The sequence below is a fragment of the Monodon monoceros genome, unplaced genomic scaffold (assembly GCF_005190385.1).
Source record: "Monodon monoceros isolate NGI ecotype Baffin Bay Population unplaced genomic scaffold, NGI_Narwhal_1 Super_Scaffold_19, whole genome shotgun sequence".
Lineage (NCBI taxonomy): Eukaryota > Metazoa > Chordata > Mammalia > Artiodactyla > Monodontidae > Monodon > Monodon monoceros.
In genome coordinates, this window is record NW_021703775.1 from 7,928,923 (window position 1) to 7,948,928 (window position 20,006).

Consider the following 20,006-nt stretch of genomic DNA (forward strand, 5'->3'; position numbering starts at 1 on the left):
GAGTCAAACCATAAGGCTAAAGAAGTGAAGCTCTAGGTGGAATTTCCTGCCTCAGAGTCAAACCATAAGGCTAAAGAAGTGAAGCTCTAGGTGGAATTTCCTGCCTCAGCCCCTCCGGTCTGAAGAGGAAGCTAAGACTCCTTGCAAGACCTCTCACAAGCATAGCAGGTCGGCGCTGGGCTCCCGGGGACCCTGAGGACACCATGCGTGAGCCCAAGGCTTAAGGCGGAAGCTGCGGCCAGGAGGACGTGCAGAGAGAATTATCGCCCCCTTTCAGAAGCCTCAGGCGCTTAGCTGGGCTTTAAAATCCAAAGCAGCATAGGGACGTGCTTTTTCGGAGCTGTTTCCCCCTCCACCTCAGGGAACATCATAACTTTAGGAAACACAGCGTGAGCAACACGTGTCCCCAAAACTTCTGTGCGGGTTTCCACTTCCCCTCTCTGGGGGCTGCTTCCTGAGCAGATCAGGACTGGTGTGCTGCTTGGCCTTCCCCTCTTCCCGATGTGGTTCCTGTGCTGTGTGAGGGGCTGCTTAGGAAGCACAGGAAACAATTACAGGATGATGCCCTGAACTACCAGACAGGCCCCGGACGGGTCCCCAGCACTGAGCAAGGGAGAAGACTTAACCACCCTGACAGTAAAATCTCCAGTCAAATCTCAGTCAATAGCAACTCAAAGGGCTTTTGTGGGAGGCTGAACTTATTTTGGGTGGTTTTTTTTTTTTTTTTGGTAGTAGCAAAGGAACCTAATAAATATGCATTAGATGCTGAATCGAACGATTTCCCTAGCTTGAAGAGCACACTTGTAACATCTTCTCAGGGAACACTCCCTTGTTGCTCTTTTAGGGAAGAATCAAAGAGAGAAAAACTTGAAATGTTTTAAGTATTTAAACCTGAAAATTAACAGCGCTGTGGCCTGCAATTCGAATGTTACTGACACGGTTATCTACAGGCAGCTACTCCAGAGATGCACCACAGCCATGCACTGGAGCCACTCCTGTGTCATTGCCTGGAGCGTGGACCACCTCCAGCTGCCTGCTGTGGTTGTATACAGATACCTCACACGAGGTGATGGCATGAAAAGAAATGCTGAGCCTTAAAGAAAACTTTTCAAGAGATCTCTGTGCTGGTTACTCTGGGCCATCTACCTGCCCCCAGGTCCATTCCCTGCCCTGCTCCATGCCCCAGGAGGCTGACCCCCAAGGACAACATGACCCAATTTCTCTTGTTGGCTGACTTTCCAATAGGCTGAGCCAATGGGAGGCAAGAGGTCGGAGGGCAGCAGGGGGAGGAAGACAGGGGTATTGGCTCTGGGCTCCCTCCGTGCCCTTTGTCTCTCTAGGAATACCCCCTACTCTGGCTAGTGGCCTTCGCTCTTACAGGCTCCAGTAGCACTATTTCCCTCCACCCTTCAAGTCTGGGGGTGGTGACAACTTCCTGCTATTGCCAGTGCTGGGGTGAAATCCCCTTTTGGCTGCCTTAGACCTGCCTCCGCCTCTGCAAATAGTCCCTTCATTAATGTTTCTTCACTTGAAGTGACTGAATGGGATTCTGTTTCCTGCCTGGACCCTCCTGATAAGCCCTCCACAGACGGTTCTCCTCCTTCAGACTGGGAGGTCAATGACCATCCCCAAACCTGTTTAGGGTAGAATTTATGCCAATGAAAAAAGATGAGCCTTGTGGCAAAAGAGTGCTAGGGTCCACCCAGCTGAAATCTCCAGCCAGGATGGCTGTCTTCAGGTTTAGAATGAAAAGACAATCTGGCAGTGATTTTTGTCCCTGGAGCTGATACCCTCCTTCCCACTCCTAAACATCAGGATACTAGACAGAAACCTTTCTGGATACTATTTAGAGTTGGTGGGAGTTTTTCTTCCCTTCTGTGAATTTCCTGCAGTGGCTGGTCTTCCTGAGTAGGATCCTCTCCTTAAATCCCCAGCTAACCCGGGCATGATCACGACACGGCAGCATCTTCCCTTTGGCATCCTCGCCCATCCCATCCAGGCACCTCACTCTCTCTGGGATTTCAGTCCCACCCTGGCCACATGTCCTAGCATTATCTCTCAGGAACCCATCGGGGGTCTGGCTTCCATATGTTAATGTGTCACCAAGGCACTGGCCTGAATGTGCACGTGTCATTCTTTGTGTGATGGCATCACTGGTGCACAACCCACACCTGCTAATTCCCCACCCTTGCACCAGGGGACCTTCTGTGTCACTGTCACTAAGGAGTCAGTCTTCCTACCAGACCCAAGTATCAGCAGAAGAGACTAAAGGTTTTACTTGTGGAATGAGAAAGGCTGGCTAGTCATAAAGGATTAAGGCGTGATGCCTCCGTTCTCCCCTTAAAGAGGGAATAATGAGAGCTGCAAAAGAATGGGTTACAATGCAAGAATGACAACTGGTCCAATTATTATTTGGGAGCAGATATAACAAATGACGCTACTTATTCTGACTTCATTTTATATACAACTCAAAGAAATTTCTCTCTAAGTCTCCCCAACTAATGTTCTCCTGTGTGGTGTCAAAGTCACAACCCAATATAATGTTTTCAAATCCAAGTGGTCTCTTTTCGTCCCTTCATTCTCCCATTCCCATCTCACCCAGCCTCACCCATATCCTCCCTCCTGCTGTGCATTTTCCTAACACTCTCTCCTGGACAGTTTTCCATGGAGTGGACCACTCAATTAGTCATTCTTCAAAGCTAGAGACTCCACATTCCTTGCCAGTCTCAACTTGGAAAAGTAACCACGTGCAGCCAGCTGTGTAAGTACATTTCCGAGGCCTCTATTAGGGCTGTTTAGAGCTACTTAGAATTTAACAAGATTTTCTGCCTCCGAGTTTTTCAAGGCAGCCAAGGTTGGGTGCAGAAAGCCCGTTGGATCTTTCTGGGCCTGGATTCTGTGGGATTTGCTCTGGAGAACAATCCTTATTTACTAAGAAAATGCTGCAGGACAACATAGCTGGAGCTGCCCTAGACCAGGCTCCCAGAGAAAACTTGGGAAGGTTAATTACAACTCAGATGTCCTTGGTGATTTCCACCATACTGTAGCTCCGAGGGCTCAGGAGTGGCCAATGACGTTGGGCTCTGCAATCACGGCAACAAGAAGGGTGCTCGTGAAGGGAGCTTTCAAGTGGAATATACAATTTCAGAATTAAGATCTTTCATTATGTAGTCAGTAAGCCAAGCACCTGTCTCCAGGGATGCCACAAAACTAGTGGATTACAGAAATAGGGAGGGACAATTAATCATGGAATGTGTCCAGTATAAGGTGCTGGGCAGAGCAGGTGGGATAATGATTCTTGCCCTACGTCTGATCCTGGGGCCAGCAAGGGACTGCCAGTGAAAGCCTGAGTGGAAAAAGCAGGGCACATTCTAGCCAGACACTGGCATGTATAGCCACTTCTCCCCACCTCTGATCCTCACCAACAGAAAAACCATGAAGCTGTCCCAAACTCAGGAACCAATATGGCAGCTACTTTGGGTGCCAGCGTACTGTAGGGGAAAGAATCAGAGAGCCACAGACCTCCAGACTCCATAACATATTCTGGAGTGGATCAAACAGGGACCACTCCCTTCTGAACACACGTGGGCATTTCTGATTGGGCATCCCATTCCGACCAACTTTGATCACCTTTTGTTACTTCTTATCAATAAACTTTAGGGGGTCTTAATGAAAAACAGGTTTCTTCCTCTCCAGATTAGTCATTGATCAAAATCTTTGGCCTCTGCTAAAAACATTTAAAGTGAGACTTTTTTTATATGAGTCAATAAAAATGACTCGCATCTGTGATGGATTTTCACCGCAGGATCTCAAAAGGCCTGGCAATCTTGAGCTTTGGTCCGAACCATTTTTCACGCTGAAGGATGAGACTTGTTAGCAGGTCATGAAATCAACTCAACAGAGCACGATAAAAATGGAATAAAAATACCACACAATACATCACACATGGTAAGGAGAAGTACCGTTTTAAGAAAATGATACAGAAAATCTTCCATTGCAGAGGGCCACGTTGAGAGTGGAAAGAACTCTGTAGATGAGCTGCCAACTATGGACCCCTCCCCGCCCATTCATTACCTACGGACTATTGTCCTGGGCACATGGGTGCTTTCCTGAACTGACAGTGGGGGCTTTGGTCACCCTATGTAGGGACAGGGCAGTGAAAGGACAGCCTTAGCCCCTGACCAAGAAAGGGGGCAGCAGTGGACCCATCAATACCATCACACAAACTCAATGTCTTCCTCACTCTGGCTCCCACATCAAGTTCCCTCCATTTTCTCTCCTTTGCTTTCTGGGAAGATCTTGAACAAAAAGTGCACTTCCTGTATTTACTTTCTCCACTGCTCTCTACTTCTCCAACCTCTGCACACTGGCTTCCACTCCCAAAATGCCACCGAAGTTGTTCTGGCTAAGATCACTAACGATCTCCCTCTTGAAAATCAAATGGTTTTCAGACATCATCCTGTATGACTTTCCAAACTCCTCAGTAATATTTTAACAACGGAAATAGCACTGGCGGGCAAGGTGGGTTGAGGGCATTTCCTGTTGAGCATTTAGCGTGGCACACCGTACTGAGCATATTGTGTGCGTTGTCTCACAACCGTCTTGCAGGTGGCTACTATGATTTTTCTAATTTAAGAATGAGGCATCTAGGCTTAGAGTGCCTAAGGAAGGTCCACATCTGGAAGTACTGAGACTTGCATTCAGGTCTCTCTGACTCCAGACCCAGGGCTCTTGCCATCTATCCTCCTCAGGCTCTGACATCATAGCTCCCTACCCTGGGCCTTCTGCTCCTCTAGCTTTCCTGTCTTGGCCCTTTCCACAGTCTCCTCTTCCTTTCTCAGCACCTCAAATGACCTCCAAATCTATCTCTGTAACATGGACTTCTCTCCTAAGCTCCAAACACATGGCTGCCTATCGGCCTTTCTCGCCGGGATGCCCTGTGGACATCTAAGAATCAAGAGGACCTAAAGTGAGTTACCTTTCCCTGAAAATCCGCTCTGCCTCCCATGGTACCTCTTCCTCTTGTTCTTCCGTTCATGCATACATTCGAATACCTGGGAGTGCCTACAAGGTGCCAAGCGATACTGCAGCAACACTAGGAATACCCAGAACACACGGACCAAGTCCCCCCCTCATTCCAGCGGAGGAGATAGATGATGAACAAACACGCACATGATGTCAGGGGGTGAAACGTGCTGTGAAGAAAACAAAAATGTGGGAAGGGGTTAGAGAATGACAGGGTGTTTAGAGGGGCTGTCTCTCTGCGGAGCAGAGGTGACACGGATGTGGTGGCTAACCGTGCCTCTGTCTCCCAGTTGTCCAAGACAGGAAGTTTGTGGGTATCCTCAACGTTGCCCTCTGGCTCACCCCACACATTCACTTTCCACCAACTGGTATCTCTTTCACCCATTCCCTCCCCACTGTACCGGCTTGACTCAAGGACTCAACACCTCTCAGTGGAGTCTGCACCTGGTTTTGGTCTTTCATCCCTACACTGAGCCTCATCTTGCTGCCAAAAAAATCTTTCCAAGACACAAATCTGCTCATGTCCTCCACTTGCTGAAAATCCCTCGCTGGTATCCATTTCCTACAGGCTTGGTTCCTGATCCTAGGAGAGATTTCCAAGTTCCTTGTATTCTGGGGCCATCTTCCCTTTCCCGTCTTGTCTCCTGCCACGCCCCTGGTGAACATGCCATGTTCTTTCCACCTTCCTGCCTTTGCACAAACAGTTTCTCTCACTCAGAACATTTCTCACACTCCCCCCCTCAAATTCCTACACATCCTTCCAGACCACATTCAATCATCCCTTCCATGAAGACTTCCTCAACGCCTCAGCCAGAATCGTTCGCTTTTTCCCATCTTCCAGTTGTTCTATGGCTATGCCTCTGTTGTCATATTTATAATACTCTGCTATAAGGATCTGGGTTTCATTCCTTCAATAAATATTTTTGCGTGTCCACTGTGTGCCAGGCATCATTCTCAGTGGATGTAGCTATGGATACAGCTACAAGTAAGGCCAGACAAGATCTCAGCTCTCACATAGGTTACGTTCTATGCCAGTATGTCTCCTCCACTAGGCTGGATCCATGTCTCCATTGCTGTTAACAAACCCCTATTTTGTGTCCAATGTATAGTATCACCTTGGGAGGCCCCAAGGAAAGAGAGAAGAATGTGGCAGGCTGAGACCACCTGTGCCAAGGACAGAATCTGATCCATGGTCGGGAGTGAACAAATGTTTCTGGATGAAGAAATTGTGGAAATTATTTTAATTCCCACTCTGTGGACAAGGGAATAAAGAAATAGAGCAATTAATTCACATCCCATGAACAATGAGCTTTTGATGCCCACAAATTCAGGAGACTACACTACGTTCTGAAACATAAGAGGCTTCTTTTCACTTCATTAGCAACACTTCCCACTTTAACATTTAATATAAAGTATAGATAAAAGAATAATGCTTGCGAATTCTGCTGTTAGGCAGTAATGTCACCAGAGCTCAACATGCGAAAGTCCATCATTTAGAACCTATCTGTTCACCTCAACTAGAATAAGAGTGGGACCTGGTCTGTGTGTTTAGGTACCTCTAGTGCCTAGAATAGGGCTTGGTACCTCATAGGAACTCATACATATTTCAATGAATAAATGAAAGAACAGAGAGGAAGAAGCGTGAGGAAAAGAAGAGCAGATTTCCAGGGAGAGGGATTTACCTCATTTGAATTCAGTCTTCTTGATTCTTGGTGTTTACAGGGCATCTACGTGAGCAAGGCCAATAGACAGCCACATGTTTGGGGTCATCAGATGGTGCCTTCCAAGGAAAGACTGAACAACTCTTTGAGGAGGTCACTTTGAATAAAAACGACCACCCCCCCCAATATATATAAATAAATAAAATAAATAAAAACAAAAATATAAATAAAGATATGATAAAACTTTTGCACCCTGCACAGAAGAAATCGCTTTCTACACTGAAGGAAAAAAAGCCATTTGCAGGGGAAAAATAAATTTAAATAAAAATAAGCAAATAAAACACAAGAATGTAGAACAGCAAATACAGAATTTAAAACCAGGCAAAGCTGGTATCACTTAGCAAAGACTGAAATCAAAAAAGATGAATCTCAAAGGTCAGTTCCTTGGATATATCTTTTAGACTATCATATGGTAAATATATTAAAATTATATAGAACTCAGTAGGATTCTGGATGAACTGTTCCAGGTTTACACACACCCTACTATAGTCAGAAAGAGGATATTACACAGGCAGCAAGTATTTAGAGCCCCCAAATGTTCATGTCCTTTGGTCCAAGAATCCCACACCTAAGAATTTATCCTAGCAAAATAGTTCAACTATATGCGCTATAGAAGCATTAAAACATGATGTGAAAGAGAAGAAAATTGGAAAAAACCCTCAAATGTCCAACATCCAGTGAAGAGTTAAACAAATCAGGGTATTTACATACCATGGAATATTATGTAACCACAAAAAATATCAGTTTGATGATTCAGCAAAAACACCGAGAAAATATATGAGACGTTGAAAAGCAGACCATAAAATGATTATGGATACTCTAACTGCAATTCTGTGTAAAATTTATTCAAGGAAGAAAAACAATTAAAAGTAAATGATACAAAGTGGTAATAAATAATATGGCTGCCAGAAAATAAATTTTCCTTGTAGAAGGTCTGTTTTACTAGTAATAATAATTGCAAACACTTATGGGGGGAGCTTTCAATACTAAGTACTTTAAATGCTCATTCTGCTTCCGTAACAAGCCTATGAGGCAGATACTAGCAACACTCTTATTTTACAGATTTTAAAAAAAACCCTAAGGTTTAGAGAGACAGAGTCACTGGCCAAGATCACACAGGGATTAGGTGGTAGATCTGAGGCTGGACTTTGGTCCGGCTCATATCAAAGTCCAGGCTTCTAATCACTACACGATACTTCTGTTTAGATTTATTTTTCAATTAAAACACGTATTGTTTAAAAAATAAGGCCAGAGTAAAATCAAATGGCATTTCCTTTCTGTTGAAAGAAGTCCTGAGACCTTAAGTGGGTTGGCTGTAACTCTCAGAAATCAGTGCGGTGGGAGGTGGGAGAGAGGGGAGGCCAGCACAGGAATGGCAAGGGCTTGGGATAGGAGGGAGGGAGGGAATACAGACACCTCCACGGTACACACCTCTTCAAGGGCCCTGCTCACATGATTCTCCTTCTTGGCAGCCTCCTGGAGCTCCATGGCCTGCTGCACATACATTTTCCCAGCTAGGATTTCATTCTCCAGCACTGACAGCTCCTTCAATGAAATGGGCCAATTCAACCGTTCTAATGCCTTGTTTAAAGCTGCCTTGTTTTCTAAGTAACGCATTGGTTTGTTTGCACCTAACCTAAAAAAAGAAGAAGAAAGAGAAACATAAAGTGATCATAGTAGAAAACATATGGAAAGATGTTTTTTCTGTAGACCCTCCCCTGAGAAACATCTGTCAGAGCAGATGTCAGGTGTCAGTTGACAGAATCACAGCCATGCCTTCTGGCCCGTCAGGGCTTTGGTAGTTTATGCAAGTCAGAAACAATCATCTCCGAGTCACGGTAGGCACTTTTCCCCATTACCTAATTTGATGATCTGATTTTACAGAAGTTTGATACACATAAGTTATTTTTTCAACAATGTTTTCAGCGTATTTGGAACCCATTCCTTTCTCCCTAGGTCTAACATTTGGCAGAACCAACAGTGAGTTTCAAAGACATTTCACACAACTATGCCTAGCAGTGACTCTGGAAAACAAAGCAAACACTAAACTCAAATATTTGTCTCAGTGCAGTAATTCTCCTATTAGCTCATTTTAGCTATTTTTATCTTCTCTCCTCTTGTAAGCCTAAATAGGCCTAAACTTTCTGGCTTCACTGTTTTGGTACACAAAGAACAGAAGCCAGGCTTTCTATCAGCTGATGAACAAGCTGTGTGATTCCAGGGGAACCCAGTGGGGTGTGGAGGTCCCAAGTCCTGGATTCTGTTTCCAGTCCCAGTACTTCTGAGTCAGATACTCATGGAAGAGGGTACAGAGATTGACTGATTGAGGGACATGGGGGAGGAAAAACATTTCATAACTGTCATTCTCTTATTGTTGAAAATGTCATGGCATTTTTTAAGATGTTGGGTGTTGGAAGAGCACACTGTTAAACCAGTACATTCACAGGACTCAATCCACAAACAAACTTGTCAACAGAAGGCAGCAAAAATTCTTATTAAAAAATCTAAATTGGTGTGATGTCAGCAAAGTGGTGAAATGAGAAACCCCAGGCCCTCATTCCCCCACAAGGACACTGACTAACCATATAAAGACCAAACTGCCTTTGTGAGAAACCAGTTAAAATGTACCTGCCCTCCAGGAGCACAAAGCCAAGAAGAGTAGGCATTGAAGCGAGTAGGAAAATGTGTTGCATTTTGTCTGGCCAAGCCCCTCCCCTTCCCTGGCACACTGCAGAGCAACTGGGAGAAAACTCCTATTCAACATGTATCCAACATTTTGGTCTTTTCTGGGGCTGCCCGAGAGACTGGCTTCTGTCTCACTTGACTCAGAATGTTGATAAAAATGGCAGTATACTTTGGATGCCAGGTTGGGGCAGCTGCGAACAAATGCAAATTTCATGGGTGGTTACAGCACCAGAGATACTGCCGTACTAAAGACAGACACCAGGGAGAGCAAGAGATTACGGGTTCCTGAGAAAAAAACAGGGGCAAAACCTCTTCAACTGGGAAATGACATGCACAAGCCTAGAGAAGACATATCCCCAGAAAAGGTGTGAGAGTGTCCCAGAATCTCTAGCCAGAATGATTGGTGAAGGTCTTCCCCTGTAAGAAGCCATTTGTAAAGACTGGGAGAAGTGTTTGTTTTATCAAATGCCCAAATATTGCCTAAAGATACTAAGGCATACAAAGAAACAGAGAAAGATGGCCCAATCCGAGGAACAAAATAATCTCCAGAAATCTACCCTAAAGAAAGGAGATCTATGAATTACCTGACAAACAATTGAAAATAACTGTCTTAAAAATGCTCAATGAGCTCACGGAGAATACAGACAACTAAAAGAAATCAGGAAAATGATGCATGAACAAAATGAGAATATCAACAGATATAGAGACTATAAAAAGAACCAAACAGAAATTCTGGATCTGAAGAATACAATAACTGAGCAAAATGGATGGCTAGTGGGAAGCTGCTGCATTGCACAGGGAGATCTGCTTGGTATTTTGTGATGACCTAATGGGGTTGGATAGGGAGAGTGGGAGGGAGGCTCAAGACGGGATATGGGGATATATGTATACATATAGCTGATTCACTTTGTTGTGTAGCAGAAACTAACACAACATTGTAAAGCAATTATACTCCAATAAAGATATATATAGAAAAAGAATACAATAACTGAAGAATTCACTAGAGAGCTTCAAAAGCACACTTCGTCAATCAGAAGAAATAAATTAGCAAATTATGACTATTTTAAGTCATAAATTGTTACAAGGACAAAGAAGGACATTATATAATGGTAAAAGGGTCTATCCACCAGGAAGATCTGACAATCATAAATATATATGCACCTAATTTCAGAGCTCCCAAATATAGAAGCAAACATTAACAGAATTGAAGGGAGAAATAGAAAGAAACAGTATAAAAGGAGGAGATTTCAATTTCCATTTTCAATAATGGATAGAACCACCAAACAGAAGACCAGTAAAGAAACAGAGGACTTGAAAAACACTATAGATTAATTAGACCTAACAGATATATACAGAACACATCACCAGCCAACAGCAGAATACATATTCTTCTTAAGTGCACATGGAACATTCTCTCCAGGATAAACCACATGTAAGAACACAAGTATTAAAAGTTTTTAAGATTAAATCATATAATCTCCAATAACAATGGAATAAAACTAGAAATCAGTAGCAGAAGGAAAACTGGAAAATACACAAATATGTGGAAATTAAACAGCCCACTCTTAAACAACCAATGGGTCAAAGAAGAAATCTTAAGGGAGATTATAAAATATCTTGGGATATTTTAAAATAAAAATACAACATATCAAAATGTCTAAGATATAGCAAAAGCAGTCATAAGAGGGAAATTTATAGTGCTAAATATTTACATTAAAAAAGAGGAAAAATCTCAAATCAACAACCTAACTTTACACCTAAAGGAACTGGGAAAATGGAGAATAAACTAAACCCAAGTTAGCAGAAAGAAGGAAATAAAGATTAGAGCAGAAATAAGTGAAATGGAGTATAGATAAACAATAGAAAAAAATCTATGAAACTAAGAGTTAGATTCTGGAAAGAACAACAAAACTGACAAATGCTTATTAGCTAGATTAAGAGGAAAAAAGAGAAGATTCAAATAACTAAAATCAGAAAGGAAAGAGCAAACATTACAACTGTTGTCACAGAAATAAAAAGGATCATAAAAGACTACTATGATCCATTATACACCAACAAAATGGATAACCTAGAAGAAATGGATAAATTCCTATAAAATTATAACCAACTAAGACTGAATCAGGAAGAAATAAAAAATCTGAACAGACCTATAACTAGTAAGGAGACTGAATCAGTAAGCAAATAATTTCCAACAAGCTTGAGCTCAGCACTATGTAGCTTCCATGGAGAGTGCTACCACACATTCAAAGAAGATTTAACACCAATCCTCCTCAAATACTTCCAAATATTTAAGAGGAGGGAACATTTTGAAACTCATTCTATGATGTCAGCATTACCCTGATACCAAAGCCAGACAAAGATACTACAAGAAAACTACAGCCCCAATATTCCTTGTGAACATTGATTCAAAAATCCTCAACACAATACTAGCAAACCAAATTCAACAGCATATTATGAAAGGATTAAACACCATGAAGAGTGAGATTTTATTCCTGGAATGCAACATACAAAAATGAATCAATATAATACATCACAGTAACAGAATGAAGGAAAAAAACCACTTGATCATCTCAATTGATACAGCAAAATCATGACAAAATTCAACACTCTTTCATGATTAAAAAGTCAAACACTCAACAAACTAGGAATAGAAGGAAACTATCTCAATATAATAAAGGCCTCATAACTTACTCAAACCTTGCTTTAGATAGTGAGGAGGGAAATGATGTCATGAAAGGTGGTGGAGTAGGGAAATCAAGGAATTTGTCTTTTCACCAAAACAACTATTGATAGAATTAGCTATTTTTGAAACTCTGGAATCTAGTTGAATACTTACAGTATCCAGGGGAATGCTTGATGAAGAGAGAGGCTGGCATTTAGGGAAATCTCTGTCAGGTCACTGGCTGACCACAGAGATGAAACAATACTTCAGTGAACACACATGACAAGGAATATAGTCTTTGCAAAAACAGCGTGGAAAGACACTAAACAGACAAGTGCAGCCTTCATCAGGCAACAACAGAAATTTCTGGGGAGGGTAGAGAATCTAATTTCCAGAGTTACTACGTTACAATGTCCAAAATGTTCTGTTCTCAATAAAAAATTACAAAGAACACAAAGAAACATGGAAGTATATAACCCATTCACATGGAAAAAAAGAAACTGACAGATGAAGTCCAGACACTGGATTTGGTAGAGAAAGACTTTAAAATAACTGTCTTAAATATGCTCAAAGAGGTGAAGGGAACCATGGACAAAGAACTAAATGAAATCCTGAGAATGATATATGAGCAACTAGACAATATCAATAAAGAGAAATTATGAAAATGAACCAAATAGAAATTCTAGAGCTGAAAAGTACTATAGGTGAAATGAAAAATTCATTAGAGGGTTTTAACAGTAGATTTGAGCAGGCAGGAGAAAGAATCAGCAAACTTGCAGATAGATCAAATGAGATTACATAGTGTCTGGAGTAGAAAGAATACAAGAATGAAAAAGAGTCTAAAGGACATATGGGATTCTATCAAGCTTAACAACATATGCATTATGAGAGTGCCAAAAGGAAATGAGAGAGAAAAGGGTGAAAATATTTGGCAAAAATGAAATAATGGCCAAAAACTCTCCAAATTTGATGGAAGACATACATCTACATGATCCAAGAGGCACAGTGAATGAAAAGCAGAATACACTCAAAGAGAGCTATACCAAGACACTATACTATAATTAAACTGTTGAAAGACAAAGACAAAGACAGAGAATCTTGAAAGGAACAAAAGTGGCTCATGAACAAGAAATCCTCAATAAGATCAACAGCTGATTTCTTATGAGAAACCATGAAGTCCAGAAGGCAGTGACAGGGTTTGTTTGTTTGTTTATTTATTTATTTATTTAGGCCACGCCGCATGGCATGTGGGATCTTAGTTCCCTGAACAGGGATCGAACCCATGCCCCCTGCATTGGAAGCATGGAATCTTAACCACTGGACCACCAGAGAAGTCCCATTGATATGGTATATTTAGAATGCTGAGAGGAAAACACTATCAAGCAAGGATTCTATATCTGGCAAAACTATCCTTCACAAATGAAGGAGAAATTAACACATTTGTTAACACATAACAAAAGCTAAGGGTGTTTGTTGCTAGTAGGGCTTCCCCATAGAGGAAATGCTAAAGAGAGCTCTTCAGGATGAAATAAAAGGGCACTGGAAGACAAGTTACACTGGCCATATGAAGAAATAAAGATGACTGGCAAAGATGACTACATATGTAAATATAAAAGCTAATATTCTTGTATTTTTGGTACGTAACTCCTCTTTTGTTTCCTATATTATTTAAAAGACAAATGCATAAAGCAATGATTATAAAGCTATGTTAACGGACACATAATGTAAAAGATGTAATTTGTGGCAATAACAATATAAAGAGGGGATGGAGCTGGATAGAGACAGAGATAATGTACACTATTGAAAATAAGTTGATATCAATTCAAACTACTTTGTTATAAATTTAGGATGTTAACTGTAACCTCCATGTAATCATTAAGAAAATAATGAAAAACTATGCAGAAAAGGAAATGAAGAGGGATCATAATGATACATTAGAAAAAAAATCAAATACAAAAGAAGGCGATATTGGAGGAATTGAGAAACAAAATAGACAAGACATATACAAAACAAACAGCACAATGACAGAATTAAGTCCTTCATTATCAGTAGTTACTGTAAATGTAAACAGATTAAAACTCACCAGTTAAAAGACAGAGATAGGCAGAATGGATTAAAAAAACCATGATCCAACTATATGCTACTATAAAAAGACCCACTTTAGACTTAAAGACACAAATAGGTTGAACGTGATAAAATGAAAAAAGATATTCCATGCAAATAATAACCAAAAGAGAGCTGGAATGATTATACTAATATCAGATAAAATAGATTTTAAGTCATACACTTTTACAAGAGAAAAAGAAGGACATTATTTATATTAATAAAAATGTCAAATCATCAAGAAGACATAACAACTGTAAATACATATCATCTATCAACAGAGCCCAAAAGTATATGAAGCAAACATTGACAAAATCGAAGGAAGATATAGACAGTTGTACAAAAAGGAGACTTCAATATCCCACTTTCAATAATAGAACAACCAGACAGAACATCATAAAGGAAATAGAGAACTAGAAAACACTATAAAACAACTAGACTTATATATAGAACACCTCACCCAACAACAGTAAAATAAGTATTCTTAAATGCACATGCAACATTCTCCAGGATAGACCATATGTTAGGTCATAAGGCAATTCTCAAAATATTTTAAAGATCAAATCATATAGAGTACCTTTTCCAGAACAGTGGAATGAAGCTAGAAATAATAACAGAGATAAAACTGGAAAACTGGAAGTATATACGTATAAATATACACCACACTCTTAAACAACCAATGGGTCAAAGAAGAAATCACTATTAGAAATTGGAAATTAGAAAACACGTTGAGATAAATAAAAATGAAAACACAACATATAAAAACACATGGGATGCAGCAAAGCCAATGGTCAGAGGGAAATTTCTGGCTGTAAATGTTTAGTAAAAAGAAAGAAAGATCTCAAATCAACAACCTAGGTGTACACCTTAAGGAACAAGAAAAAGAAGAGAAAACTAAACCCAAAGCCAGCAGAAGGAAGGAAATATTAAAGATTAGAGCAGAGATAAACAAAAGAGAGAATAGAAGAATAACAGAATCAACAAAATGAAAAGTTGGTTTTTGACAATATCAACAAAATTGGCAAAGCTTTAGCTAGGCTGACTAAAAGGAGAAAAGACAGAACTACTAAAATTAGAAACAAAAGCAAGGACATTACTATTGATCTTACAAAAATTAAAAGGATTATAGAGAATAATATGAACAACTGTAGGTTTTCAAATTAGATAATCTATACAAATGGACAAATTCCTAGAAACACACAAATTACCAAAACTGACTTCACACAAAATAGACAGTCTCAACAGCCTATAATAAAGACATTGAATCAGTAATCAAAAATCCCCCAACAAAGAAAAGTCCAGGACCAAAAGGCCTCACTGATGAATTCTACCAAACATAAAAAGATCAATTAACATCAATCCTATTCAATCCCAAAATAACAAAAGAGAGGAGTCACTTCCAAATACATTATATGAGGACAAGATTCATCTGATACCAATGCCAGACAAAGATGCTAAAGAAAACAAAACTACACGATCATTTCTGCTTATGAATATAGAACTAAATAGCCTCACCATATTACTAGCAAAACATTATTATTTATTTATATAAATTTATTTATTTATTGGCTGCATTGGGTCTTCGTTGCTGCACGCAGGCTTTCTTTAGTTGTGGTGAGTGGGGGCTACTCTTGGTTGCGGTGCGTGGGCTTCTCGTTGCAGTGGCTTCTCTTATTGTGGAGCATGGGCTCTAGGTGCGTGGGCTTCAGTAGTTGTGGCATATGGGCTCAGTAGTTGTGGCTCGCGGGCTGTAGAGCACAGGCTCAGTAGTTGTAGCACACAGGCTTAGCTGCTCCGCTAAGGGGATCTTCCCGGACCAGGGCTCAAACCCGTGTTCCCTGCATTGGCAGGCGGTTTCTTAACCACTGCGCCACCAGGGAAGCCCGACTTCAGTTTTTTAAAACGAGAAAAATAACAAGTGTCGGCATACAAGAACCCTCATACATTGCTGTATGTACGAGGTGGGAATGTAAAAAGACGCAGTTGCGGAAAGTAAATGAGAAGTTTGGCAGTTCCTCAAAAAGTTAAACACAGAATTACTCTGTGACCCAGAATATCCACGGCTAGGTATGTACTCAAGAGAAATGAGAACACATGTCCACACAGAAGCGTCTACGTATTTTGCAGCATTGTTCATAAAAGCCCCAAAGTAGACACAACCCAACTATTCATCAATGGGAGAATGGATAAACAAACTGTGGTATATACATACAATGGATCATTACTCAGGCATAACAAGGAAGGAAAAATACTACATATGCTTACAACTTGGAGGCACCTTGAAAACAATAAATTTTTACATTAACTAAGTAAAAGAAGCCAGACACAAAAGGTCACATGATATGTGATTCCTTTCATATGATATATCCAGAATACGCAGATTCACAGAGACAGAGAGCAGATTGGTGGTTACCAGAGGGGGAGAGAGGAATGGGGAAGGATTACTTAATGGGTACAAGGTGTTTTCTGAGATGATAAAAAAGTTTTGAAACTAGAGGGAGGTGGTGGTTTGCACAACATTTTGAATAACTTAAATACCACTGAATTGTACATTTAAAAACTGTTAATTGTAGGTTATGTGAATTTCACCAAAATTTTAAAAATTTTTAAAAAGTTGAGAAGAAACTGGCTTACTTTTTTTTTTCCTCTTGAGATAATGCTTGCCAAACAATTTTATTCAGGCGCCTGTTTAAAAAAAAACCAACAATAGTTATTTAGTAGCAACAGTTCATTTCATGACAAAAAGCTGAACCCGGGCAGGGAGATCCCAAGCCACGCAGCACCACCACCGCTGGACCATGTCATTGCCACTCGCTCAAAGAGATTGGATGTGAGTGTCTCCCACCCTCAGCATCACTGCAGAAGCCTCGGAGCTTTGTGGCAATCATGCTAAATATTAAAGGAGGGCACAGCTCTCAGCTGGATCAGGTAAAACCCGGACTGAGAAAAGGCAGCAAACAAACTGTTCCTCATTATCTCTGCATGAAGATATTTCTAAACGCCCACTGCTTTTCTTCATAAGGAAAAATACGTGTGCCCTTAGCCTGCCTTCTGTAGACATTCTTCTGTCTGGATTCTCAGAGCAAAAATAAAAGGTTAATAGGTTCATAAATAAGAGGATTGGGACACACTTTAGAGATCAACCAGCCTGATCTCCTTGTTTTCCAAATGCAGCCGCTAAGAGGGGCAGACAGATGAAGCGCCTTACTTATCCAGCACCGAGAGCTGGTGGGGCTGAGACTAAAGCTCACCGAACGTGTTTGCAGAGAGATGCTGGCAACCCAAGAAGGAAGGAGGAAGTTGGAGCCAGTGCTTTCTATCAGGTAGTTACAGCTCCTTTTCTTGTTACTGATCAGTGGTGCTTTTTCCAGAGCTTCCAGCCCAGTTCTGTAGTGCTACATCATCACCCAAATCAGGCTTACTAGGGCACAGAACGCTGGCTCCACAGGTTGTGAGCTGGTGTTCCATGAAGCAAAAAAGCTTCAATAAAATGGGGTGGGAGAATACTGCCTCTCCCCAGGAGGCATGCTTCTAATCCTTGGACCCAGCGTCCGTGGCACAGGGCTCTGGGAGCACACTTTGGGTGGTGTTATCCTGCCCTGATCTCCCATCACAGGCCTGGTGAGATCATGGAAAGGGGGTCTGGCTCGGTGGTGAAAAGCACAGACCCTGGAGCCAGACTGCCTGGGTCCAAAGCTCAGCTAGCTCCTCCTCTTATTAGCTGGGAGACTTTGGGCCAGTAGCTAACTTTTCTGTAGAAAGGGGGTAATCACAGTACCTCTCTCCCACTGCTGCAGTGCAGACTCAATGAGCAAGTTATGTGCACCGCACACAGAACTGTGTCTGACACAGGTAAACGCTCTGTAAGTGACAGGAAGAGTCAGGAAGTGGGAAATAAGCCAGCTCGGCTCCTGTGTCTCTTGATGTTTTTGGTTCTTTGGGGTCTATTTGGAAATGCTTTTCTTTAATGATGTGGTTGATGAAACAATGGGCTTCTAAGGCTTGTGTGCATTTCTGGGGAAAAAACAAAACAAAACAAAACAGTAAATCCTTTTAAGTCTAAACCTTGAAAGTGCAGGCAGTAGAGTAGGGAGGCTGGGAGTGCAACGAGGGCTTGGGAGCTACGTGGGTCTGGGTTCAAATCTCAGCATCTCCACTTTGCCACCGTGTGAACCTGTTACATAACTTTTTGAAACACTGTTTTCTTATTGATAAAACAAAGATAACACCACCTACCCTTGGAGTTGCGAGGATTAAGTGAGCTGAATGTATAAAGTGACCAGGAATAACTAAGGCTCATTCCCTCCAGTTTCTGAAGGAGGGTGAGGCTTAGACACTCAGAAACAGTTGGTGAATGTGGGTCCAATTAGCTAGGACATGTCTCTAATTTTATTTCGGTTCTTCAGAAAATATTTTTCCAAGAGGGTATTTCCATAACCTCTATTATTCCTCTGCTTTCCGCCTTCACTGGACTATTTCAAAGCACACGGGGCAGAAAAAGCGAGTGGGTGTGAGCTGAGGGCAGCAGAGATGTGTGAATCCCGGCTCCACTGTCCCGGAAGGCAACCGTGGGAAAGCCTCTAAGCGTGCAGGACGAGGGCAGTCCTTGTGGGATGCTGGGATTTGACAAACCGCAGTTTTCCTCTTTCTTTTAGGAGACTGAAATCTGGCTGAGCGTAGCGTTTACTAGCTTTCTCTACCTCTAGTTTGCAAATCCACTTGTACCGAGTGGCTCATTTGCAAAGCAACTCGTAACTAATGACACCTCAGAAGTCTAGTCAGCAGCCCAAGCAAATCGATGATAAGCAGAGGCTACTATGCCTGGTCCCTGAGTCAGAACTGATGCTTCTCCTGTGGACCTGAGGGCTGAGACCTTGACCTCAGATTCACAACACAAGCTGTGGAAAAGTCACCCCAGAATCCAGCCAACCCTGGTAATCGTCACTCAGAGCTTATGCTCAGACACACAAAGCCAAAACTGCTTCTGCAATTCTTAAAATATTGAACCAGAAGGACTCCTACACACGGGCACTAAGTGTGACCAAAACTGCTAGTTTACGTCACTATTTTGGCCAGAGGACTGTGAACTTCCCACTCATTTGGTCATCCCTAACCATACGGACTTAGGCTTATATCTGGCTTACTTGTGGTGGGAAACTCCTTAGAAACGTTGTATTGGGGATGAGATGGGGATAAACTAAGCTTCACTAATTACTTTTCATCTTTTCATATTCCGCATATCTTTAGAAAGACGAAGCAAGATGGAAAAGGGAACTGACATTTATGCCAGCAAAATTCTTCAACACTATTGAACACAAAAGATCAGGAAGCTTTGTTCTGTATAATATTAATGTTAATACTATTAAATAACAATATTAAATAAATAATTCATTTAAAATAAACATCAAGTTATTAATACCAAATAATTAATACTAATGCGATCAATAATATCAAACATTAATCATATTAAAATAAATGTTAATGATCATGTTTAAATTAATATCATTTTAATAAACAATATAGTATACTATTCCTCTAAGGGTACTAAAAGGCTTTTCCGGATTCACTCATTGGAAGAACTGGAACAAATCACCACTATGTCTGTATTTTGGTTTTGCCATTAACGAAGGACTCTCTTCTGCCTGGGAAGGTCCCTCTGGAAACTCTCGGGAAAGGGTCAGCTCAGTGGGAAGAGCTGTGTGACCCTCCCATTCCGTGTATTTATGGTTATTTTAGCATCAGCAGATATAGGGAATGAAAGAGGGAAATAATTAACATGAGTTGCTCTTTATATATAATTTACATAACCC

General features: G+C 41.2%; 1 protein-coding gene across 1 annotated transcript in view; it reads right to left on the reverse strand.

Annotated features, from left to right (window-relative positions):
* VWA3B (von Willebrand factor A domain containing 3B) overlaps positions 1-20,006 on the reverse strand; it is a 210,169-nt gene that overhangs the window by 29,183 nt on the left and 160,980 nt on the right. The window contains exons 23-24 of the mRNA XM_029231383.1: positions 16,831-16,881; positions 8,178-8,382 (exon numbers count right to left, since the gene is read on the reverse strand). Coding sequence (XP_029087216.1) covers positions 8,178-8,382; positions 16,831-16,881 — 256 coding nt within the window. The remainder of the gene's footprint in view (positions 1-8,177; positions 8,383-16,830; positions 16,882-20,006) is intronic.